At 44.6% G+C, this 25,801-nt stretch overlaps 1 protein-coding gene across 1 annotated transcript; it reads right to left on the bottom strand.

The window, feature by feature from the left end:
- Positions 1–6,034: 6,034 nt before the first annotated feature.
- Positions 6,035–25,120, bottom strand: ALDH8A1 (aldehyde dehydrogenase 8 family member A1). Its single transcript, XM_081094947.1, has 7 exons — positions 24,918–25,120; positions 19,498–19,645; positions 17,972–18,127; positions 16,321–16,470; positions 13,339–13,595; positions 12,052–12,213; positions 6,035–7,229 (listed from the first exon to the last, which is right to left on the bottom strand). Exons 1-7 carry the CDS (start codon positions 25,053–25,055, stop codon positions 6,777–6,779), a joined length of 1,464 nt encoding a protein of 487 aa, XP_080951073.1. The 5' UTR covers positions 25,056–25,120; the 3' UTR covers positions 6,035–6,776.
- Between the last annotated feature and the right edge of the window lie 681 nt (positions 25,121–25,801).

Here is a 25,801-nt window from a genome sequence, read left to right as displayed (position 1 = left end):
CAGTCACATAAGGAAGCCTAGGCCCCTGGAGTCACATTGCATGGATTCTGAACACAATATTCTTGACTAACAGGCTGGGTCAGGTCGCACCTGCTTGAGTGGTGGTCTGAGGCCCTGGCTTTATTCCCCACCACTTGGGCCATAGCTCCTGACCAAGAAATGAGCACCTGGCATCAGGTTTTCCCTTGTCTGGTGGCCAGGACACCTGGCTTCTGTATTCTTGCTTCTGGGATGAATGTGCCTACTTAGCAATCAGTAAAGGCTAGCATAATTATTACCACTTGGTTTTACGTGTGTTATTTCTCCAAGACACAGGCAGTACGTACAGTCATGGAGTGATTTCTATTTTTTATGAAATTCAGTACAGCAAACTTTTATTCGGTCTCTACTCCGTCAAAGGCACGGATCTAGAATCTGTAGGGATAAAGAAAATGCTGACAAGCATCTAACAGGGAAAACATTTCCAGACTTTAAGGAGCTTGCACTCTATGGAAAATTCTCAGAGCACTCCATCTGAAGGACAGAGGTGACTCTTACATATGTTTCAAAATACATAAATCATTGAAAAAGAAAAAACAGGACTAGGCCACTTTAAGATCCTTCAGAGCTTAAAATAAATGTTGCTTTCTGTATGGTTGACCTCTAAGGCAATCAAAATAGGACATAAAAAGCTACCGATTGCTGCTGAGGTTTAAATCATTTTTCCAAAATGGGTTTGCCTAGATAAAAAGCGGTGTTCTCTGCGGTGACGGGAAGGTGAATGGGAGGGAGCGTTGAACAGTCCCAAGGAATCACATGCATCTAGGTTTCTGCATTTATCCCGCCCTCTGCTTCGGAGAGCAGAGCAGCCAGCAGGCAGAAACCGCAGTGCTCCCCTCATCTTGCCACGGATGTTACATTCTTTCTACGAACAATAAGGTGCAAAGGTTCAGGGAGAGTGAGAGGTCTGACCTGAAGCAATTTTCCCACTACTTATCTTTTTTGACAGTTACCAGAAATCAAGAGAAGGGATTTTCTTGTTTTAATAATTTCTAATCTTAAAGTTCAGGGGGTTAGTCTTTCTCAAGATTCGGATGCACTAAATACATCCGGAGGAAAGGGTGCAGAGCATTTTCTGAGAACACTGTCCAGATATGAACGCTCTCCTTTTATTCAGGATCTCAGAGGAAGGGGCAGGAGGGGGAGGAGAGTTCAGTCACCTCAGCTCAGAGCGGATGCTTCAGTAAGCGCTTGATATCGCTTCCACCCGCCACAGGGCAGTAGCCATCCTGGTGACGGAGCTCAGTCCGAGAGCAGAGCCCACGTCCCAGCCAGCGGCCATGGGACCCCACGCAGCTATAGATAGCCCCTCAGAACTGCCTTCAGTGACTTGTTACTACCAAGTGGGAGCGTGCACTCCTGGAAGATCCCTAAAGTGAATGCAAAAAGGGCTCCAGAAGCATGCCTTTGGCTGAACTTTAAACACCAGAGAAATAGTTGCGATGTCCCAGAAGAGAGAAATGTGCTGATCTTCCCGTTTTAACCCAGCTCACATGCTGTGATTCCTCAAGGCGGTTGCATGAAAATCATATTTCTCCTCTTTAGAAATCGGTGGGCTCCTGCTGCTTATTTCCCGGTGGCAGACCTTGTGACCTGACATACGGACACCTTGATGAGCCGCTGTGGCTGGAGCATTTGACGCTGGCACAGAAATCTGCTCCCACACAGGCAATCGGCACCCGGTGCAGGGAGGGGCCCCACTGCTCCTGCTGCCACAGAAATCACTCAAAATCAGAGACTGCTCCCGCCACCCCACCCCAGCAGCCCAACCACCCCAAACAGGAGCACCTCAGAGCTTAGAGGCCTCCAGAAAAGGGGTTTCCACCATTCACTCTCTCTGAGCTTGAGACATTAAAATAAAGCACTTCCGTGAGCGTGTACTATGCCCAGAAAAGAGGTTTCTGGGAGGAGGGTGACTTATACGAGAAATACTGGTACTGCAATAAGAAATAAATAAATAAAGTACTGCTAGGTTCTCATATAAACTCAAACTGTATTTAAGAACCTGTTTCCCCCATATCTCGTCCACAGTGGAGACAGAGGCCAGCCACCTGCTATCTGTGGGAGGAAACTCCGGAGTTTGCAGTTATTGTTCATTGTCCTCATACTACCTCTACCTCTCCGATGCTAGTTATACACAGTTCCGTATCTCCGAACCCCATTAGGAGCACTGTTCGCTGTAAGATCTATGACAATATGACAAGTCAGTTGACCTCTTTGTGCCTCGGTTGTCCATCTGGGAGTGGGGAGGGAGCTACAGAGGGTGATCTCAAGATCCCTGGCAACTGTACCTGGTCAGGGTTCAATGCTCCAGCAGTCCTTAATACTCCGAGAAGTGGTTGTTAATGCTTTGTGGAAATTGTTGAGCCACACCGGGATGGTAATTTTAAGATGAGGTTGGAGTATAATCAGATCTCTTTAATAAGATTGGACTGAGGAATGTGGATCAGGAATGCGATGCGGTGTGGGTGGGAAGCGTAATCAGAGTGCAGCGATGGCATAGCCTCGGCCCACAGACAAGATTAGGCAAATTCCCGACACTGGATGAATGATCAGCTGCCATAGGAAATATGACTCTTCCCTGAAGAGCTGCCTATCATCTGTTTGGCAGGAGCCTCGGAGTAGTGACGCCAATGGTTTGCTCAGTCCCTGGGTGAGTCAGCACTGATTGGGGTGTTGACAAGCGTGGGAACAGAGACTGGCAAGGTGAAGGCTCGGGTCTCTTAGGCTGTTGATCGCCCGGACACACATTCCAGAAGGCTTGCTGTAGACGCCCATGAACAAAATGTCCTAAAACTAACCCTTGAGCCCTCACTTGCAAAGCCTGAAGTGAAGGGCCCTGGGACAACCTAGGGGTGGATCCGCCCACCCTGGATGGAGTCACGGGCAGCTGCAGGCACCGCCAAGAAAAGGACACCGGAAATTCCCAGGAGATAAGCAAGTGCAAAGCAAAGAAGGACCGCATCTTTGGCATTTTCTTTCAAAAGTCAGGGCTCAGGGTTAGGGGAGTATCCAATCTGATGAGAACTATCCTGGACAGGCCTCTCACCCCCCCTGCGCAGTGGGGGAGGGTCCCTGGGTTGCCTCTGAGGAGCTCCGCTGAGCAGCGTGGCAGCTTCCCCAGGTTCTCGCCAATCTGCTGGGTCTCCCAGACACCAGGTGATCTCAGAGCTTATAAAGCAACAGGGTCAGAGCACTGAAGACCCGGAGTCCCCTTCCCAGTTCTCACGCATGTGAAAAACTTCACTGGGCGAGTTTGTAAACACAAATGTTATTATGTATAAAAGGTTGTTCAAAACATATTAAAAAAAAATAAACTCCCCCATCCTTAGTCCTATTTCTCTGAAGACCCATTTTTAAATAGTTCTGATTGTAGGTCTTCTACATCATAGAACTAATCCATATGTGTGTGCCTGTGTTTCTGGCCTTATCAGCTTCAAATAATAGTTTCCTACCATGAAAGGCGTATTTATGCACTTCCCTACCTCTCAGCTATCTGCATTTCACCTTCCTGTTCTTAGGAGTTACAGTGACATTGTAACATCTCGAATTTTAAGGTGTCTAATGGTTACGGGCATAATTTTAATATGCATAAATTCTTATCATGAGCTTCTAACATTATCAACCCGCTCCCCATTCTGTATGATGAGGAAAGCAGCTCACGGCCTATAACCTTGGCCCCCCACCCTTTCCTCTTCCCTGCTTGCCTGCTGACTAGTATCAACCAGGCTTGTAACCTTTCTCACTCTGTTCCGTAATGTTAAGTTCTTTTTCTGTACTTTGTCTATAGCTTGACTTTAAACATTGAAAACCAATAAGATACATTCATAATATATAAATAGGAATTGCAGAATCAAGACCCATAAAGATGGAAATGTGATTTTTGTTACCAAAAATATGCATTCAAAAAATGCTTGAAAAACGGGTTCCCTTTACTTCCACTCCTGTTTTTCTAAGTCATGTCACATTTCAATTTGCTTCATCTTATCATGACTTCAGAATAGTTTTTTCTTTCCTTTATTGTAATGGATAGAATAAAACATACATGTACCTTTTTACATATCTTTCAGATTATTAAACGTATTTTTTTCAATCAATGTTTTTTAATCACCACCTCCTGTCTTCTCTGTTCTAATTTGGGTCAATTGTTTCCTAGGCCTGTTTTACAGCTAACAACTTGAAATTTCTTTTCACTTTATTTCTGAGGCAGTTTTTTTTTCTGTTTATTAGATTATTTTTTCTGCATCCCTAAGTCATACCAGGGAGAGTAAATAGGAGAAATTTTCTGTGTCATTAGATACCTTACTTTGCATTCATTCTTAAGTAATAGGTTGCTGGCTATAAATTTAGGTTCAAAATAATTTTCTCTCAGAATTTTAAAGTCTTGCTCCACTGTCTTCTAACACCAATACTATTAATGCAAAGAGTGATGACACTTTTTTTCAGGTATTCTGTTAATTCTCTCCACAAGCTTTATACTAGGATTTTTTTTTTTTTTCAACAGAACAGTTCTTGGCACATGTGAATATTTTCCATCTGAAAATATTTTTTTAGTTCAGGTAAATTATCTTTTCTTATTTACTTGATTCTTCATCTCTGTTCTGTCATCTTGGATTAATAGCTTTCTATATCTATCCTCCATCTCAACTTCTTTCTGATAGTTTTTCTTTCTGTCATTCTCTAAGTTCTGAGCTGTTTTCTCAATTTGATCTTCTCTATTACTTATTTAGTTTTCAGCCATATCAATGATTCAAGTCTATTGATTTTTAAAAATCATTTGGAGAACCAATGATCAATATTTCAAGGGCTCTTTCATGTTCCTTCTTGCTCCTTTCTTAGTAGTCTACTCTTCTATATGGACACATCGTCCCCTCAAATCTCTCTGAGGAGTAGGTAATTCAGGGTTCGATTCCGGTCAAGGGCACGTACCTTGGTTGCAGGCTCCTCCCTGGACCGGGCCATGGTCAGGGCTTGTGCAGGAGGCAACCAGTTGATGTGTTTCTCTCACATTGATTCTCTCTGTCTTTGCCTCTCTCTTCCACTCTCCCTAAAAATCAATGAAAAAATATCCTTGAATGAGGATTAACAAAAAAAAAAATAAAAGAATGAAGATGAAGATTCTTAGAGACTGGAGCTGCTGAAATTCCTCCAACCTATACTCAGAATTGGCCTTAGTTAATGAATCAAGGTCAAGAAGTCTCAGCCAGGGAAAATGGGAGGTGGGGAAAGGAAGGGGGAAGGAAGATAGACCTTAGGAACCAGGTATGATCTGACACCATCACTTGACTTCAAGGGGATTTATATTTTTCAGCATTTGTGAATGAGCCAACATATCCAAAACCTATGCAAAATTATAAAGTTCAATGTGTCCCCCCTACCAGCTCCCCTATATACCATCCAATAAATATCCCAGAGCTCCAAGAAGACCTGGTTCCATCCCCGAAACTTGTTTTGAGCACCTCCTATGCACCAGGCACTGTGCTGTGAAAGGAGCCTTCGAGGGGATGAACACCCGCTTGGCCATCGGTGATTCCTGTCCTGCCGGGAAGGCGGACTGTTCCAGGCAGTATGGAAAGGACTGTGCTGGAGGTGAGGAGAGAAGAGACAAAACAGGAGGAGACAAGGAAGGAGGACACACCGTGATGGTCTGTGAACTGTAGTGCTTGGCTGCTTCTGGAACACAATTCAAGGCAAGTGTTAAGTGGTCACAGAGCATGGCGTTGGAGTCAGAGCCCTGGCATTGGAGTCAGACCTACCTCTGCCCATACCTCTTGTGTAATCTTGAGCATGCTATTTTAGGCTCTATAACCCTCACAGCACAGTGCCTGGCACATAGAAGGTGCTCAAAACAAGTTTCTCCTTTATCACCAGAGGATCTAGAAAAAAAAAGCACTAGAAATACCTTTATTACTTAGTATAAGGCCACACTCCTAAGAGGATGGGGATATGGAGGAATAAAGGACAATTCAAAAAGAAGATATATTCCATACTGGTTACTGAAATTGCTTAACATTTATTGCTTCTGTTAGGATTAGTAAATTGTAAGTCTCATTAGGTGCACACACTAAGAATTGGAATTGATTAGACTCCATAATAGGAATGGATCAATTTCTTCTTGTCCTAAGTTTTCTCCAAAAGTAATAGTTATGTTATTTTTATTTGTGCTTATGCAGATATATTTATTGGGAGATACCATATGTTCCTTCTCTGACAAATCCCATGCTGTGTCTATCATTGACATTCACGGTTCCCTTGCATAATGAAGTACAGTCAATTAACAATTAGCCATGCTGCTGGCTGATGGGTAGGAGACCATCTTGACAATCTCCCTAAAGAAGGAAATTGTGGTGATTTGTTTCTCTTTGGCTTTGTAGCTTTCCTTTAACTACTCACTTGCAAATGAAAAAAAAAAAAATCTGATCATCTGTGAATTTCCAAGAATCGGATCAAAATGATTTTTTAAAATGCTATGAACACACAACACAGGAGGACAATTCTTTGGCTTCCTTTTTGTGTCTCCCCAAGCAGAAGTATTACATTGTTTTTCTTCACCTTTAAAATAGACAGCATCTCTTCACCACGCAGGTAAAGATACTAACTACTGAAGATAAGCTAGAGATAACCTTCAGCTGAGTCAAGCCCTGGCTGGAATTTCTGCCCCTATTTCCATTCACCAAATTGCACCACTGATTGTCTGTAGCCAGGCATTGACCATCACAACTTCTCCACTGGCAAGGTCAGTGTTTAATGGTGATGGTTTTGACTTCCGTGAAGAATTCATAAGAGTCCTTGGCTCCTTCTCTACCTACTCCAGAACTCTTCATCCCCCCGAAAGGAAGGTTCAGCTCCCTGATGAGCCAGCAATTGGTCCAGACCAAGCCTGACTGCAACTTCTTAGCCACCCGGTGGACACGCCCCACGTTGCTAGACCACACGGTCGCTGCCAGCCCATATTTGACACTATTGGCTCTTTTAATCACTTCCTCTTCGCTATCAAAGGGGACAACACACGTCACAGGACCAAATATCTCTTCCTTCATGCAGCAGGACTCGTCCTTAATGTCAGTTATCACGGTGGGAAGCATAAAATAGCCTCCCTGATTCCTGGGGGGAAGACTCAACTTGTCCACTCCTTCACCGCACAGGATCTGGGCCCCTTCAGCACGAGCTTTCTTGATGTAACTTCGGACCTGGGTGGGTGAAAACCATGATTAGTAACATCTTACCTTCACACAAAGCAACAAAAAATTCAGTATTTTGAAATCATCTAGGAAAGATGTATGAGGTCATTGCCGAGAAATCTAAGGTCAATTATCTTATCCCTCAGCTGCTGAGCCTGAGGAGCACAAGTGCTCATCACTTGGGCATTCAGTCCTCATACGGAAAAGGAGAGAGGAATTGACTCAATGTTTAAGTGCCAGTCAGATGAGTGTTTTTCATATATCCTCTCAAACGTCTGTTGGCAATGTATTGTTATCCTCTACTTGCTGATGATGTCACTGAGCCTCAGAAAGGGTACGCATTTCATAAAACTAATAAACAGGAACACTAGAATTCACAGTCAGCCATATTCAGTAATTAAATACACAAAAAGAATATTTTATCACTTTTTGAGGGGCTATGTATGCCCATTGTAGAAAGTGTGAAGTGGAATGGTGTACAAGATTTAATTAAAGGCCAGGATATCCTTCCAATATCTGAGCTTCCAGAACAAATAATTTCTAATTTCTAGTCTAATTACTGATTATATTCAGAAATATATCTAGGTAACTATAATGGAAAATAAGTTATGTAATAAGCTAACCCAGTGACTTAGAGATGACAGATATTTATTAATAATGGTTGTAGACTTATAATAATGATATATACATGTATATATGGAAATGTTTAAGTCACAATGATATATGATTCTGCCTCTGAGTGGTATTATAAGCATAGGAGAAATATAAAAATAATCCCAAAAATTTAAAGTACAGAACAAGAGTCAACTAGTACATCAAAGGCAGGGTCAATTTTGAAGGGGCATTTTGGGTTCCTACTTATCATTTATCATCTGAGGATTCTGTCCCAGTATTGAATTAGAACTCCACTGTAGAACTATATTCAAAATAGAGCTATATATTTGCCATGTAAAAATAAAAAAGGTAGTGTTATCTTATTATTTTTTGCTTCAATTTGTAGAACACTTAATAAGCCATACGTCAAAGACGTTTTAAAAACAGAACATTTGGTTCAATTTATCCTCCCCTCTGCTACACCTCCTCCCCCAGCTGGCATGATGATCTCAAAGCCTTCCCAGAAAACCCCCAGGCCAGTTTGTGGGTAGAGACTAGAATAGGTTTGGACTTCTCTTCCCCCTCCTCTCTCACTCCTTTTGAAACAACCCACCCACATTAATGAAAAGATGTCAAAGGCTGCCTCTGGGGTGAATGAAGGAAGTCCAGGCCAGGGTCTCTGGTGGCACATTCTGGAGGCAGTGCCAGGAAATATGTCACAATTCCATGTACAAGGAGTGTTCTGGCTTCACATTGTCATGTCTAAATGGGATTACAGGATTATCTCTTAGAAGTTCTTGGGATAATCAAATATGAAGAGAGGTGTTAGTTTCAAATTGTGGGTTTATCAAAATATTTAATGCACAAGGTGACTCATACTGAACTGAATTTATTTTCTAGAATGATATCTATACTAGCAGCTCAGGAACTGAGATTTTCAGTAAAATCTGAAAAAAGCAACAACCTTGGGACTGTTAATATGCTATGAAATGTAATGAATTATTATTAAAAGACTTTTCTGGAGTAGAGAATTGTTAGTACTTAGTAGCTTTGCATATAAAATCAGAGCATAGAGAAGAGTGGACTTGGAAGCCCGACTGTGCTCAAATTACTCACTAGCTAAGGGGTTTTAAATGCTCTATGTCTCAGTTTCATTATCTGAAAATAAGATTAATACTGCCACCTATTCATAGGATTAAATAAAATAATATATGTAAAATATTTAGCATAATGTCTGGGGCACAGTAAATCTCTTGAATGCCAGCAGAGGTCATTGCTGTTGATGAAGATGACAATGAATGCATGATCTGACACTTACAGCTAAGAGACTTCAGAGGTGTCCCCCCTGTGTGTCAGTTTGCTTAGCTGCCAAAGGAGATAGGGTACTTTAAGAGTGGGCTTCATAGCCTGGTCCTACTGGGAGATACATCTGTGAACATGCTCTGGGCTTCCTCCAGCCTCCCTGTAAACACTCGAGAATTCTATCTCCCTAGCTACATGCATCAATGGGAAGGCAGGCAGACAGCCAGATTCTCCAGACAGACAAGTAGGGGAGGACTATGGAGGGTAAAAATAGAAAGAAAAAGCAACTGTCTGAAATAGGCAAGGGAGACTTTCCTTCATTCCTTGAGGACAGAATCATCGCAATTTACTTTGCATCCCCTGCAGCTACTAGGAACCTAGGAAATGACATGTCCACTTAGGAGCATGCTCTGTCTCTGTGAGTTTCTGAGCCCTTTGCCATTGCAACACAACCGTTACACATTCTACTTGGATTCTTCTGTCACTGCATCACCATTCTATCATGACAATCGCACAGAGGTAGGATGGACACAAAGACCCCAGACTCTGCAGGGCTATTTCGATGTGGAGAAGATATAGACATAGTGCAGAAGAGGAGATGAGGAATGCGAAGATGGCAGATAGACCTTCCTTGGCACTCAGCCCCCAGAGCTTTCTGGCGAAAGACAAGGAAAGATGTCCCCTGTCTCCCGATCCCAGGTGGTTTGGCAGACTGAAATGAAAAGTCACAATCTGAAGCGGCCAGGAGGAGGAAATGAGGGGAAACCAGGCTCTCCCTTCGTGTCTTAGCCTGGGCTCAGAGGAGAACCGGCTCACTTGGTGAAACTCACATGGGGAGCTGGGCTGAGGCAGAAGGAGGTGGACCTGGGGTTGGGGTTACCCAGACCTGCAGGAGGTACACTCCTCCTGTCTGGGCACAGGTGCTAAGGGGACACACACATGCTAAAGGAGGCCTCAGCTCCCACCTGCCCCCGATACATTCTCAGTCTGCAGCAGGTAAGTCCTTAGGATCCACCAGGACAGCCCATGCGTGGGGATCACTATCATTGGGCCCCAACCAGCAACATACTGAAAAGAAGGCAATTTAAGGTCTTCTCTGTGGAGTCACTCAAATACACAAAGTTTAAAGTGTGTATTTTACTCTGGAAATTTTTTTGAAAATTGTATACTAAAATATTTTGATAGTACAACTTGCTAAATTCCCTATGTTCATGTTAGGGTTAATTAAAATTACTGGGAATCACCAAAAACAAAATGAAACAAAAGTTTGATAATTTGGAGAAATACGTTGTTTTCAACTAAAATGTATTATAATCAAAAAATTGTGGTACCTTTTTATAAGTCGGTTCTTGAGAAAGCAAGAACATGGGGGGGAGGGGGATGTGGACTTACAGAAAACAGTCCACTTGCCTATTTGTAGTAAGTCTGTAAATCAATGTTTCTCTCTCATCATTGATGTTTCTACCTCCCACTCCCTTTTTCTTCCCCTCTGAAATAAATAAAAATATATTTTAAAAAGTATTATGTTAAAGCCCACAGGAAAATCAAATACTTTTATTTCCCTCACTGATATATCTCCCTTTATTGGATAAATTATGGCCTATGATAGAAAAAAAAAAAAGTCTCTCTGTTGATTTCCTATATAGAGAACTTGAAACTTCAGGTGAGTGGTGAATTGCAAAGGGGACTTCAGACTGCACCAAGCCCCTGAGCCTACTGCAAAAATGCTTCTGGAAGTTAACTTATGCTCCATAGGAAGCGTTCAGAGCATGCTTAGCTTGTTTTGCAACAGTTATTTGCATGTGTGGGTGGGCAGGCACGGAGGCCGGGTGTCCAGAACAGCTGGACAAGAGAGGACAAAGAAGCCTCATGCACCTGGTGATTCCTCATTCCACGAGGGGGCAACATCCACAACTATAAGTCCCATGTGCACTCTGGGGACTGCTGCCTAAGCACCTGTAATCTTGCAGGCGAATTCGACTGGAAGAAAACAGCCATGCTGGTTAGCCTCACTTTAAATAAGTGATCACAAGCCTCAGTGAGCCCTTGGAGCTGCCTGCTGACAACACAATCATCTCAAAGTTCACTCTCTCTCCTGATCTGCAAGACTATTTCATACCTTCTCCTCTCTCCTGAAACCCCCAACACCTTCTCTCCCCGTCACCTGCTTCCTACTTCACTGAGAAAAAAAAGAAGAGACCATCAAGCGACACTACCTGCCCACCTATGAGCCTCTGTGCTTCACAATGTTGTGAAGGTCAACGTTAAAATGTGCTATGTCTGCCAAATCAGTGCAGTGCCACAGATTTCTACAAACTTAAGTAACGGCTTTGCCCCTTAGTGACTGATGATGGAGGCACATTTTCCTTGGTGGGCCTTAGTTACTGCAGCTGAAGACAAGAGCCTTCAGTACCAAAACCTGTGACTTATTTTGGGTAGAGTCACATCAGGTAATAAATTAAAATGACTTTAGAAATCAAAATCCCATAAACCACCCATACACCATTAATGGCTTCTCCCACACAGGCCACCACTAGTCACTCCACTCACTAAAAACCACATAATTTGGACTATGTGTTCTGGAAATTACAAAATCCTATCTGCTGTAAGCCAGAGGCAGCACCCTTTCCACTGGAACAGTTACTTATGGAAATTTTGACCTTTATGCTTTGAAAATTGCCTTTCTCGCTCTCCTGGTGGTATCTCCATGCTGACTTCTCAAGTGCAGTCATTTCACACAGATGCTGTTTTAAATCTGCACTACATTTGTTTATTCACATCCAACACTTTTAGATTCTGTATCCAGAGATAATTTCCCACAGGTCATAACTGTTTAAAAATAAGGTAGTAATTAACAATATTCCAAAGCATGGGTGTGTGCTGTGCCTTGCACTGAGCTTCTCTCCAGTGGCATACATGGCAGAGATTTACTTACTTTCTCCAAATGAGCTTTACTTATCAGAGCTCCCATGCTGGCCGATGGGTCGGAAGGAATGCCTACTTTCCATCGTCTGGTAGCTTCTAGAAACCTCTTTAAAAATTCACTATAGATGCTCTTCTGGACAAAGATCCTGCTGGTACAGAGGCAGATTTCACCCTGTCAAGAAATACACATGAGGAAAATGACAAGACTGCAGGACACACTCCTTCATGGACAGATCAGGCTGCACTCTGAGCAATATATATATATATATATATATATATATATATATATATATATATATGTCACTTTCTATAGGAATTTCTGTGAGAGAATTAATTACAATTATAATGATCATAAAACAATCATTATACAGAATGTTTTTCACAAAAACCCTATTGGAAGGCATAATTATTGTAATTTCCATAATTTACTGGTAAAGAAGTGAAGGTTCAAAAGATTATGCAAATTATTCAAGTTAAGTTGAATAAAAATATATCTCATTCCACTCATCTTTCCTTCTATGGAAGTTCTAACTCTTCGGCTTAAGTCTTTGTTTTTTATTTTAAAAAATTTAAAACACAGCTTTGGAGAAAATCATTCACTATTTATGCTCCATCCTAGCGACTATCCTGGGTGTTGAAGCTGATATGTCACACAGAAGCAGGCACAGTTGCCCTCTCCATGAAGCCTACAGTGTAGGATATCTGATCCTGTGCTCTTCACCCTCTGGGATGCTCTGGTCTGGAAGACCCTGATGAGAACTATGGACCCCAGGAAAATACCTGCTACAGGGTGTCAGGAGATGCAAAGTTGCCCTGAAACTCATCTGTGACTTTAAGGTAAGAAACCAGCTCTACACCGGTTCTAGTATTTATTTCTAAGGATGAGAATGCATTTGGGAGACTTCCGGGAGGAGAAAAAGGTTTACTGGAGGTAGGACATCTAGACAGCAAGAAGAGTCTGGGGAACTAGGTGAATACCAGTATGGATAAGCTTGGCGTAGCAAAAACCAATCATTCTGCCCATGGCTGCTCCCTGATAAAAGTGGTGTAACTCAAGAAAGGGGACGTGCTGAACAGAAGCCGTGACTCTACAAGGCTGTAGATTGACACTAAGATTGAACAGATGGTCAACACAGTAACACGAAGTACCGATTCTCCTTTCACTGATACAGCACTGGATCGACCTACTGACTCCTGGCTGTGCATTGTGATGAAACAGATCCTACGTGACGGGGCAGCGGAGTTCAAAACCAACCAATACACAAGCAAACAAGCAAACCAAAACCCAGAGACATGCCTGGTTGGCAAAGCTGGACCTGACCGTGGTTGGAACACACTCCTCCAGGTTGGCATCCTCAAAGATGATGGCAGGGTTCTTGCCCCCCAGCTCCAGGGAGAGCCTCTTGCAGTGGGGAGCACTCAGCTGTGTGATCCGCTCGGCTGTGGGCTGGCTCCCGGTGAAGGAGATGAGGGGCACCTCTGGATGGGACACCAGGGCCTCGCCTACCCTGGGCCCTGTTCCGAACACAATATTTACCACACCTGGTGGAACACCTGGATGGGAAACAGTACCAGTTACAGGAAGTATTCTCAGTATGTTGAGGAATTGAGGTTACATGGAGATTCTCCTTGGAAGTCCAATAGGTGGGAGTGAATTCATGGCTATCTCTAGTTTAATAGTAAAGCAAAAACTATAGTATCACCTCTGCCTAGCATGCACCCTAGGCAGAATTTCTCCAGATGTTTTGCCCCAGAAAATGCAGGGTACAACATTCTACATAATTCATTCCATAAAACTGACGAGGCCTCCCAGGCTGAGGATGCAGAGACTCCTCAGGTAGGTCAAGCCCTGTGAGGGAGGAGAGCCCTGCTCCAAGCTGGCATCCAGGAGTCACAGTGCAGTGTGAAAATGTCGAGTAGAGGGGAGTGCGAGTGCTGCAAAATCCAGGGAAGATGTTGACTGTCTTGGTCCAGGGGAGTGAAGGCGGCTTTCCCCACCCCAGGAAGGTAGGTTTTGAGTTGAAGCTCCTGAGCCCCATGATATAAATATATCACTACAATCTAGGTCTGGCTTAAAGTACCAAAAACACCCAAAATTAGAAGCCCCAGTCCAGTCTTTTCTATCATGAGATCCTACTGCCCTGTGTCTGCATGTATTTACTTATGCTTACCTGTTTATTACCTACCCACCACTAGAAGGTACACTAGCTAAGAGCAGAATAGTACTTGTGTCTTGCTCTCCATTGTATGTACCTCCTGCACACAGCCTAGTTTGCCACATAGGATTAATACCATTAAGTGCTGATTCTCACTTACTTGGTGCTTACTGTGGGTCAGTCATTGCTGTAAGGGATTTACCTTCTTTAGATCCCCTAACACTTCTATTAGGGAGGCAGCATTGTTAGGAAATAATTGTTAAGTAAATGGATGCTTATCTAAATGTACATTATCCGGATTAGAAATGGCCCTTGACTTCAAGTGTTCAGAGAGAAAATCTGTGTGCCATTGTGTTGTGTCCTGGGGGCCCTTAGGGTTTGCCTGGAGGCAGCTGAGTTTGTTCCCTCTGTTTCTTCAGGCTTGAAGTACATCAGGGACAGAAGTCTCCAGTGTATGAGGATTTTGAACTACTTCCAGCTCCTGGTATTTTTCCCTTGCTCCACATTAGACATTCTCTCAACAGAAACATAATTTTTTGGGTTAGAACATTCTCTTCAAGGATATGCTTTTAAAGTATAAATAATAATGTTACACTGATGATTCATTATCATCCAAAACATCTTCGCATCTTTGAGCCACAGCCTTCGCCCAATCACCTTGAGGCCACAACCGAGGCCCCATTCAGGTGAGCTCCTCCACACTCAATGTGCACATGTTGAAATCTAGCATAGAAGTCAGTTTTCTGGATCATATATCTCTGACAGGTGAGGGCAGGCCCAAAGCCAGGCACCATGTGACAGCAGCTGGGCCCTGGGTTGGGGCAAAGAGGATGCTTGGGGGAGAATTCCTCCCTGTGGCTGATGGGAGGAAAACAAGAACAAGTGTCCCACCCTTGGCAAGAGGGGGCATGAGAGGGTGGACTCTATTTTGTAAAGGAGGGGATGAGAACCTGATCCCTGTGTAAGGGAGGGATGGCACATTCTGGAACACGAGAGAGCAGGCACATTCACATCACACCCCCTCCAGAGGCCTGGGGCATCCACAGACGTGATCCCTAAGACCTAGGCTGGGAGGCCTCACTCCTCGGTAGGACACAAGGGGAATGGGCAGCTGAACAGGGTCATAGGCGCAGTGCTCTTCCCTAAGCAGGCATGCTTTAGCCCGTCATCGAAATCTTAAAGAACTGACTCAACTTTCCTGGGAGCCAATGTGTATGTTTTTGCTTCAAGAGAAAACACAAGCAGGAGAGAGAGATGGACTTTTTTCAAACATCCACTCCGTGGACACAGGTGAGCCCAGTAGTACCTCCTCTTTGAAGGAAGCACACACAGCAGAGACCAAGAGAGCCAGAAAGACAGCCCCTCCCTGCCACCCACCCATCATTCCTACCCAGGCCATGGAAACACGAGCGGAGGGACCTGACAGCGAGGGGCCTTCTCGTGGGGTACAAGACAGGCTCCCCTGACTGCTACCTTCCAACCCTGGTGCAGTGTCAGGCTGAACACCCCAAAACTAAACCAGAAACCCACCCTGAATGTGGTCATTGCAATATTAGCAAAAAGGGGGCACGAAGCCAGATTATATCAGTGCCTGAGTAGTGATTCCCAATGCAGGGGAAACAGAGGGATGTATTTCAAATCTCTTGAAAATGGGCTGTTTCTAGCAGGTATGCTATAGCTATACAAACCAGAGAAGTGCCTAGTAGTACTCTTATTTTCATCAAGATTAACTTGTGGTTCCAACATCAGATTTTAATTGACTATCAAGCACAGCCCCTGGAGCAGGCTGGCATCTGGCTCCCTGGGGCTCTCGAAGCCTGTCCTTGTCTTCCTATCATGTGCCCTTTGCTGCCAGCTGAGCCTGCAGGGAGGAACTGTCCTGGAATGGCACGTTCAAGGGTTGAATAGAGGAAGCCCTGTGAGCAAGCCCCACGATGCAGGGAATTTCTCAGAAAAGGAACAGGGAGATGAAAACCAATTATGTCAGTGGAATCTGTTTTGCTATTTAGTAGGTTTCTGTCCAAAATAACTTTCCAAATGTCAGTGCCCCTCAGGGGGCTAAAGCCTCCACAGTGGGGGCAGCCCCCAAGCCAATCCTCCCTCAAACTCTGACACCTGATTACCTGCTTTCTCCAGGAGTTTGCACATCATCCACGCAGTCACTGAAGTCATCTCGCTGGGCTTGGCGATCACAGTGTTGCCGGCAGCAATGGCCGGAGCGATCTTCCAGGTCAGCAAGTAGAGTGGCAAATTCCAGGGACTGATCAGACCAGCTAACCGAGAGCAGAAGCAGTGCCAACAATGACATGCTCCTCAGGGCAGACCGCCCATGGGGTTCTCCCGCACGCTGCACGGAACCTAAGCTCCTAAAACCCCCAACTTTGCTTATCTGTCGCCAACTTCTGGGAAATCGTTCTAAAATGTATTACCAATAACTGTGCCTTGGAAAACTATGAATCGATACAGTTCAGTCTTTTCTTGATAACTTACAATTATATTAATGAACAACAGTTGTATAAATGTTGGGGCTAAACAGTTCCATAATGTGATGAGTTTTGAGATTTATGGACTCATCTTTACATGTGTCTATATCTCTCCCTCCTCATCATTAAACTGTCCAGCTACCATTTCTTCAGAGTTTATTGGATGGAGACATAAAATTCAAGCTTTTTAGAATTATTTATAAAAGAAGAGCAAAGAGGTTCTGAGGTTGTGAAATCCATCTTAGATCGCCAGAGGATTTTTGCATTAAAAAAGTTTCTCTAAGTTCTCACCTGTATCCTGATCAGATAGGTTTTCTCTTTAAGTAACAGAACCAACAACTAGAATATATCTTCATGTGATTGTATGAAACTGCTCAGCCTCCCAACCATGAAACAAGCAAAAATAAAAACGAAGTCACCTGATTTATAATCTGCCTTCAAATCTGTGCTATAAAAGTATATAAACATAGTTTATGTTATTACATTTCCCATTGAAAACTCTTTGCTTTAGGAGATAATATTTTTGCAGCATAATGTATTAGTATACTTCTTAGGATGCCTGAATTTTTTATAATGCCTTGAAAATACCATTTCCAAAGGTTTCAAATAATCAAATTGGTAAGATGTCCCATTTTCTTTCCTTTTAACATATTCTTTTATCCTGTCATAAAACATAACTGGTAAAATATTAACAGTGGGGTTTTCTCAGATGAAATAGTGACATCTAGTGGAAATTTTCAGTCATTGCAGATATTTAAGGGTATTCAAAGGGCAGGAAGCAAAGAAATGAATGAGGAAAGTAGATAATTTAGCCAAAGCTTATTTACCATGTACCTGGCACTGTTCTGAATGTTCTACACTTACTAATTTATTTAATTCATATAAAATATATAAAGACAAAAATCAAACTATTCTTTCAGATAAGAATACTGCAGCACACACATGTTATGTAACTTGCCCCACACACATCTAGAAGCCATGCTCTTAATCTACTTTCTGGAAATAGACCTTTTTTTGTTACAAGGGGGGGAAAAAATCCTCCTTTGTGAATTTCCTCTCAGCATCATTCTTTTACCTGTGATTTCCCAAGAACAATCTTCCAGGAATAAGTAGAGAATTTTACACAAAGAAAATAAACCAGAAATCGACTTTTAAGGCCAAAATTGTATTTCAGTCACAGTAGAAGAAGCCTTTCCTTTGCCTTAGAATGTCCCTTTAGATCAATTCTACAGAACTGACTGAGCTGCTCTCTGTGCAATCGTGGTCCAGGCTTTCCTGGAAGAGCACCTACCGATCCCCACAGGGGCCCGCACGGTATAGTGCAGACAGCCCATGTGGTCCATCTGGGTGCACTCCGAGGTGTGGTGCAGGATGGAGGAGGCGAAGAACCGGAAGTTCTGTACAGACCGGGGAATGTCCATGGTTCTTGCCAGGGTAATGGTTTTCCCTGTAAAAAGTCAACAACAGAAAGCACAGTCGGTGTATTTCACCATGGACAGTAGAGACAGTATCACTCACATACCCCGCTCACACTGCAATAGCCTCCGTTCCTACTAGCCTGGGACAGACATTCACTAAATATACAAAGCCTTGGTCACGGTTTAATAAAACCGTGAAATAATTAGATAGGAGGTTATAAGGTGAGGTGGGGGGAGGTAAATTGAGTCAAATGATCTTTGCTTTGTGGACTGAACAGTTCAGAGCTGTCATCATCAATTTGCCAGATGCTAACACTTCACCCACACCAGCTCTTTCAAAATCGAAAGCTTTGTACATGTGACAAAGAGGGAGTTGGAATCGTGGGTGTAAAGATAGCTTTCTTTGCATATTACAAAAACCACTTTGATAAACACGTGATGTATATTAAATGTCCCCCCAACACAGGGAGGGATCATTGAGATGGGCACGTGGCAGAACTACGGAAGGAAACCCCTGGCGCTGCCGCTGTGGGCACTTGATCGCCCATCACGTGCCCCACACGCATCCTAGCTCCGGGTTGAACAAACCAGAAACCTACACTTGCCTGGAGCGTTGCTTCGTTTCCCTTAGAGATGCGGGGACACTGCGGTGCCGGGAGCTCCAGCGGGAAACATTTTCTTCCTTAAACCCTTGGAGTCAGGCTGCTCCCTAACTGCAGGCTGGTTTACAGCACGCACGTGATTGTAAACCATTGACTTTCCCAATAGATATCATTGCAAAGATCTGCAGGCACTTACTCCCCCGACTTCTGGGAAGCAGGTAAAAAATTGGGACAGTTGTGTTGGAAGTAGGAGAGTGGTCTCTCAGATGGCTTTCTGAGTAACTGGACTGTGAACTGCTCTTCAAATGACCTGTGCTTCATAATTCGCCTCTTGGAATTGGTGGAAGATCACGTGATCAGCCCTGGTGCTTCCTCCCTCCCCAGATCCGTGCCCTTTGACAGGCGTGTTTGCAGTTCCTTCCACCAAACAGAGTGTATTTATTTCCCTGCCCCTTGAACTTGGTTGGGTTCCGCCAGGACTCGCTTTGGCCGCGAGAAGGAGGCGCCTCCGCCCCCAGAGGCCTTGGGAGGTTTTGCTTCCCCCTCTCGCTCCGCCAGGAGAAGCTGGGGCGCTTGGCGGCCTGATGGTGCCAGGAGGGGTAAGGTGGAGAGCGGGCCCAGTTCCGGCGATGACAGTTCAGGAAGAATCGTTGTCCAGCCTCTGAGGAATAGGTTGCACTCTCCATAAAGCATTTAGTAAGAGACAGCTAGCTGCCCTCGACCCCCGGCTCTGCTAGCGCGAGGGCGGAAGAGGGAGAGGCCGGCAGAGACAGCCCTGCAGCGGCGCCCGCGCTCACCTTGGTCCTTGGATTCGGCCTGAGCCAGCTCCTCCAGGGACTCTTCCAGCAGGTCCGCCAGGCGGTGCAGCACCTGCGCGCGCTCCTGCGGGCTCCGGGCCGACCAGCCGGGGAAGGCGGCTCTGGCAGCCTCCACCGCAGCCTCGACCTTTGAGGAGCAAACGGGAGAGGGTCGCCTTAAGCCTTAAGACTGTTGTTGCTCTCAGGGATCGCAGGAATCCAGAACCCATACCCGCCAAGATTATTTCCTGCCTAATTCCGAATATTCCCGGTGCTGATTTACCCGCAAGGTGTTGCTGATGTGACCAGCAAAGCAGGGGCACCACAAAAACAAAGAAAAATGCTCCATTTCGAGCACCATATCCAGAATGTGGCAATCAGATCATTAGAAAGAAGCTATTTGGATTTTAACAGGTGCACATTTTCAGTCATTTCAAAATATAGACTTTTAAAACATCGTGTGAGAGGGGAAACTTAGTTGAGAAGCACAGAATCTCTAAACTCTTAATCCAGCTCGGACATATCTGATAAAGTCTAAAATTTTGTTTTAAATCACTGTCACCCCATTTGGAATGACCAGTCATATTGGTAATTTTTTGACTAATTTTTATATATAAGGAAATCTGCTAAGTACTATTACACAAATTATTTCTTTTAACCCCTTCTAAAATTCTGCAACATGAGTATTGCTTTGCCCATTTAGATGAAAAACACTGAAGCACAGAGAGCTCAAGTAACTTGCCAGAGGCCACACAGCCAATAACTGGCAGAGTCAGGATTCAAACCCAGATCTTCATGGCTGCCAAGACCACGAGCCGGCCTGCTATGGCATAACAACCGGCCCTGCTCCTTGCTCCCTGCCTGTCTCTGCCCAGTGGAAGAGGCCTCTTTAGGAGAGAAGGGTATCTGTAGTTGAACAGAGAGCTTGGGTACCCAGTTTTAGAGCTAAATCCAAAAGGAAATAGTGTGTGGGAAGGTATGTGCAAGGCAGAATAAATTTTCAGGCCACCTGCTGCCTTTCTCCTCTCATAGGCAATGTCTAAGATAGCAAATCCATAGATTGTGTTGCCCTCTCCTCTCTCACACGCATGACAAACATTTATAACTAGAGGCCCGGTGCACGAAATTTGTGCCTGGGAGTGGGGGGGGGGGGGGGGCCTCAGCCCAGCCTACACTCTCTCCAATCCAACATCCCTCTTATAATCTGGGACCACTGGCTCCTAACTGCTCACCTGCCTACCTGATCACCCCTAACTGCCTCTGCCTGCCATCCTGATCGCCCCTAACTGCTCCTTCTGCCAGCCTAGTTGCCCCCAATTGCCCCCCACCCCGCCAGCCTGGTCACCCCATGCAGCCTGCTGTTCAGTCGTTTGGTTGTCCCTCACTAACCCCCCTGCTGGACTGGTCACCCCACGCAGCCTGCTGGTTGTTACTGTTACTGTGACCGCGCCCCCTACAATTTGCATATTCTTCTATTATTAGTATAGCTCATAGCCTTCCCCGCCACTGGACCCACAGGCTCAGGCTCAGCCCCAGAATCCTCTTTACAGGCTTCCCAATGCCACAGCTTATTTCTTGTATCACATGACCTGACAATTCCACCACCGGCACTTAGGCCCTCTTACCGAAAACCTGATCTCACTTTTCTCCTGTTTTCTTTATGCGAACAAAGTCACTTTCAGAAGAGCTGAGGTAAGGTATAAAATGCCTGGAAAGATGATGGTTTCACCTCAAAAACTGAATCTCTAATATGGACCTGCAGACAGGATGAAGGGAGACATGTGGGTCTTAGTGATTTCCACCACAGACGCAGGCTCATGGGCATCCTGCTGCCAAGGCAACAAGAGGAGAGTTCTTTGTACAGTAATGTAAAATTCTAATCTTCCTACACTTGTCAATATAAAACTCTAATCTTTTTGAGAAACAGAAAACTCAGTTCCAGTAATGTTTTCTAAATTGTTTAATGCCACATGTCTTGTGTCCATTTAATATAGAATGCATACTCATCTACTATCCTTTATAATAAAGAGCAAATGGTCACCATGCCCTCATGCCATCACGCTGTAATGGCTCAGACACTCAACACTGGGGAGAGAGGAATGGGGACCAGCCAGGCTGTGGCCCAGGAAAGGGACAAGCCGCCTGTCCCGCTGTCCCGGGCACCAGTGGCTATGCCTGCGGCCCAGGAGAGGCACAAGCCACCCACTCACGGTCCCCTGTGGCTGTGGCCAGCCCGGGCAAAGCCAGCCCGGGTCCCGGGTGCCTGCAACCAGCTGGAGGAGGAAATCCTGGGTCCTGGGTGCAGGGGGAGGCAGTGGTGATTAGGGGTGATCAGGCTGGTAGGGGAGCAGTTAGGGGTGATCAAGCAGGCAGGCAGAGGTGGTTAGGGGCAATCAGGCAGGCAGGCAGAAGGGTTAGGGGGAATTAGGCAGGCAGGCAGGCGAGCAGTTAGGAGCCAGCAGTCCTGGATTGTGAGAGGCAGTCAGAGATCCCCTGAGGGGTCCCCGATTGGAGAGGGTGCAGGCCAGGCTAAGGGACCCCCACCCCCGTGCATGAATTTCATGCACCGGGCCTATAGTATACAATATTAGCAAAAGCTAATACTTAGAAAGCTTTACTATATGCCAGACACTAAGAGTTTTACATAAGTCAGTGGTTTAATTCTCAGAACACCACTGTGAAGTAGATATGATTATCCCCAATTCATAGATAAGGAGGAGGAGGCAAAGGAGGTTCAACTCAAGGTCAAGACCATAGATACTAAGTGGTACATCTCATCTTCTAAGCCAGGCTGTCTGACTCCAGTCTGTGCTTCTGACTGCAATGCTATAAGGCAGAGAGAGAGAGACCGCTGTCGGAGCCCAAACAGCAGAGATGAGAGTGTTAGCATACCGTGCTCTGTAATATAAGGATGATGACAGAGTCCAGTTTGTAGGTTATGACTCCTATTTGGGACAATGTACACTAAGGGCTTAGTGGATGCAAAGTTTATCTCAAAAACTGAATAAATGGGAACCACTGTGAGCAGCACCAGCTGCTCTCTCTGTGAGTGACTTTTGGGGAAGTTGGGCATGTAGTTTGCATGGTGACCATATATTTCAAACCAGGGGGGGTGAGGGGGGGTGGGGGGAAGGATTTATGGGACTAAATAGAATATTTGCATGGTAGATTGCTAGGAAATCCAAAATATTTGATCCTCTACTAGTAGGTACAGCCATAACTTGAAAATGCATGAGCATTAGCTGCAAAAAAATATTTCAACTGAATTTGTCATATTTTTCATTTTTAACTTCCCTTTGGAAAACATGCTAAGATGAGGAGGATTGGAGAAAACAGGATGAATTTCCCACATCTATCCAAAGTCATTAGAAGCAAACAAAAGTGTGGGTACAGTTTAACCAGCATTAGTCAATATTTTCAAACTTTAATCCACAAAGATAAGGTTCTTTTTAATGCAAGACAGATTTAAAATATTATTAACAATAGAAAAATAATAGCTAGTTCTTTCAAAAACCTTGCATATAATACTACATATTAAGGTTACCATTATCTTTAAATAATCTAGTTTTTTGTACCTTAAAAAATATATTTATGGGGGATAAATGGTGATGGAAATAAATAAAAATAAATAAATAATTTAGCATCCACTAGGCATTAGATGAGTATACATACATCAGCCACATTTATCACCCCAGACATATTTACATTCTCAGTGCAATAACTGATGAAATATATTTCAAATATTTTATAAAATTCTTCCAATAAAATTAATTCTACATCACTAAAAATGTTAATGTGTGTAACACAAAGCTCTTGAGTAAGAAAAAGGATGCTGTTAATTTAACTCTAAAAAAGGAAATTTGATTTTTAATTTCACCATTGAAATGGTCAGTTTTATTTTACTAGATATTTTGAAGAAGTATTAGAGGATAATCCTATATAATAAAAGGCTAATATGCAAATAGAATGGTGGAGCAACCAGAACAACCGAACAACTGGTCGCTATAACGTGTGCTGACCACCAGGGGGTATGTGCAGAACATGGCAGGCATTGGCTGTGGTGGGATGGTGGAGCAGGTGAGCAGGGGTGCCAGACCATGGCAGGGCACCGGTTGCTGTCATTAGGGTGAGCCTCTGGTGGTTCCTGAAAATCCTTTGCTCCAGCACATCACAGTCCAAACCGGCACTCACACCTGCTTCTGGCACCAGTCCCATTCACACCTGCTGCTGGCGCTGGCCCTGCTCACACCCGCAGCCAGTGCTGGAGCTGCCACTCACACTTGCTGCCGGTGCTTTGCGCCGATCTCAATCACTCGGCACCATCAGTGGGTGCAGTGAGCAGCTGCCTGCCCTGCTCTACCTCCCCCTGCTCCTGAGGGGTGATCAGGGCAGCAGCCGCCACTCGCACCCACTGCTGGTGTGGGCACCAATTGCTCCACACCGTCAGTGGGTGTGAGCCAGGCCAGCACCATCAGCGCATGGGAGCTGCCGTGGCAGGAGCAGGGCTGCCAGGAGAGAGGGGGCCAGGGGCTGTGGCAGGAGGGGCTGGGGTGGGGGGAGGTGTGGAGGATGGGCCAAGACCCACCCTTGTGCCCACCATTGCCTGGTTGCCCACAGTTCCTTTCAAGGTGCACAAATTCATGCACTGGGCCCCTAGTCTAAAATATATGGGTTTTCTAATTTTGTGTTTTAGTAAAGTAACACACTTTTTAGAAAGCCATGGATATACTGGTAAGTTTAAGCAACTCTCGGTAGAGAAAGGGAGCACGTAATACTGACAATTTTTTCGAACAATACTTTTTACTAGACCCCTATTTAGGAATGCCTGAGACTTGTGTCTGTGTCTTAGTTGGCCTAGATCAGTGGTCGGCAAACTGCGGCTCGCGAGCCACATGCGGCTCTTTGGCCCCTTGAGTGTGGCTCTTCCACAAAATACCACGTACGGGTGCGCATGTACAGTGCGATTTAAACTTTGTGGCCCATGCGCAGAAGTCGGTATTTTGTGGAAGAGCCACACTCAAGGGGCCAAAGAGCCGCATGTGGCTCGCGAGCCGCAGTTTGCCGACCACTGGCCTAGATTAATGATTTGCTTCTAACATATAATTAACCTGAGATTTGCTCCATGTACCATACCTGTCGTTACAAAGTAAATCTTTCTAGAACTAAAGTCTGCCTTCTGCTAAAGTTTAACCTTTTCCCACCCCCCCACACCCCACCCTCATTGCTTCTAGAAAATCAGTTACACATAATTCACTGACATATTGAGACCATTTCAGTCTTTTACTTCTAGAAAATGAAGTTACACATAATTCGCCAACATAATTAAGATCATTTCAGTCTTTTGCTTCTAGAATTGAATTTACACATAATTCACCGACCTGTTCAGACCACTTCAGTCTTTCCTAAGGGAACACACTCACCTCTTCCTTTCCACTGTCTGGCACCCTGCTGTACACCTCTCCTGTGGACGGATCATAAGAATCTATGTAAGAGTTACAAGGTAAGAATTTTCCACCTATGAAGTTTTCCAGCACCAGAAGTGTCTTTGTTCCAGCCATAGTGAGCAAACTCCTGCCTTTCCCCCTGACAGTTGTGCAGCCAGGTTACCCGCACCACCGCATTCCCTCACTGCTGAGCTAGTCTCCTCCTCCTGTCCAGCCAGGTCTTCATCTGCCAATCAGGGAAAGGGGAGGTGACCGGCCGCTCTCAGACAGTATTCCAGTCTGCAGACTCTGAGTGAAGGGCGTTATCAAATACTTCACAGACTTCCAGTACATGGTGAGAAGTGGGTAACAATGTTAAACTAATATCAGCTTATGTGTTCATGGTCCTTTAAAATTCTCAAAAGGCGTCTGTGTGTGTCATAGTATTGGGCTCACATTACAAGCTATACATGGCTCAAACGTTGACGGAGTGCTAGGCCCTGAAGCAAAGCCTTCAAAGGAATTTATTCATTTATTCCACACAGCAACCTTCTATAAAGTGAATGTCATCACCTCCCCAACTTTGTAGAAGAAATTGAGTTTCAGAGAGGTCAATGTGTCCAAGACTGAATACAAAGTTGGTCAAGAATGAACTTTAATCTTTTTGTCACTAAACCATGGGCTGTGTCCTCATTACATCTCTGCCCTCACCCTGCAGAGGTGACTGAGAGCAGGCAGACATCTCTGGTAAGGGTGGGGGGTAGGGCGGTAGGGGGGAGGAAGCATGGAGGGACTGAAAAACAAAGAAAAAAGAGAGAAAGAACTCATGGACAACAGTGAGGTAATTGTGGGGGTGGGGTGTAAGAGGGCATAAAGGGGAT

This window comes from Myotis nattereri (genome assembly GCF_964212035.1).
Source record: "Myotis nattereri genome assembly, chromosome: 6".
In the NCBI taxonomy this organism is placed as follows: Eukaryota; Metazoa; Chordata; class Mammalia; order Chiroptera; family Vespertilionidae; genus Myotis; species Myotis nattereri.
Note: the sequence above shows the minus strand (reverse complement) of the source record. Positions and strands in the feature narration are given on the sequence as shown.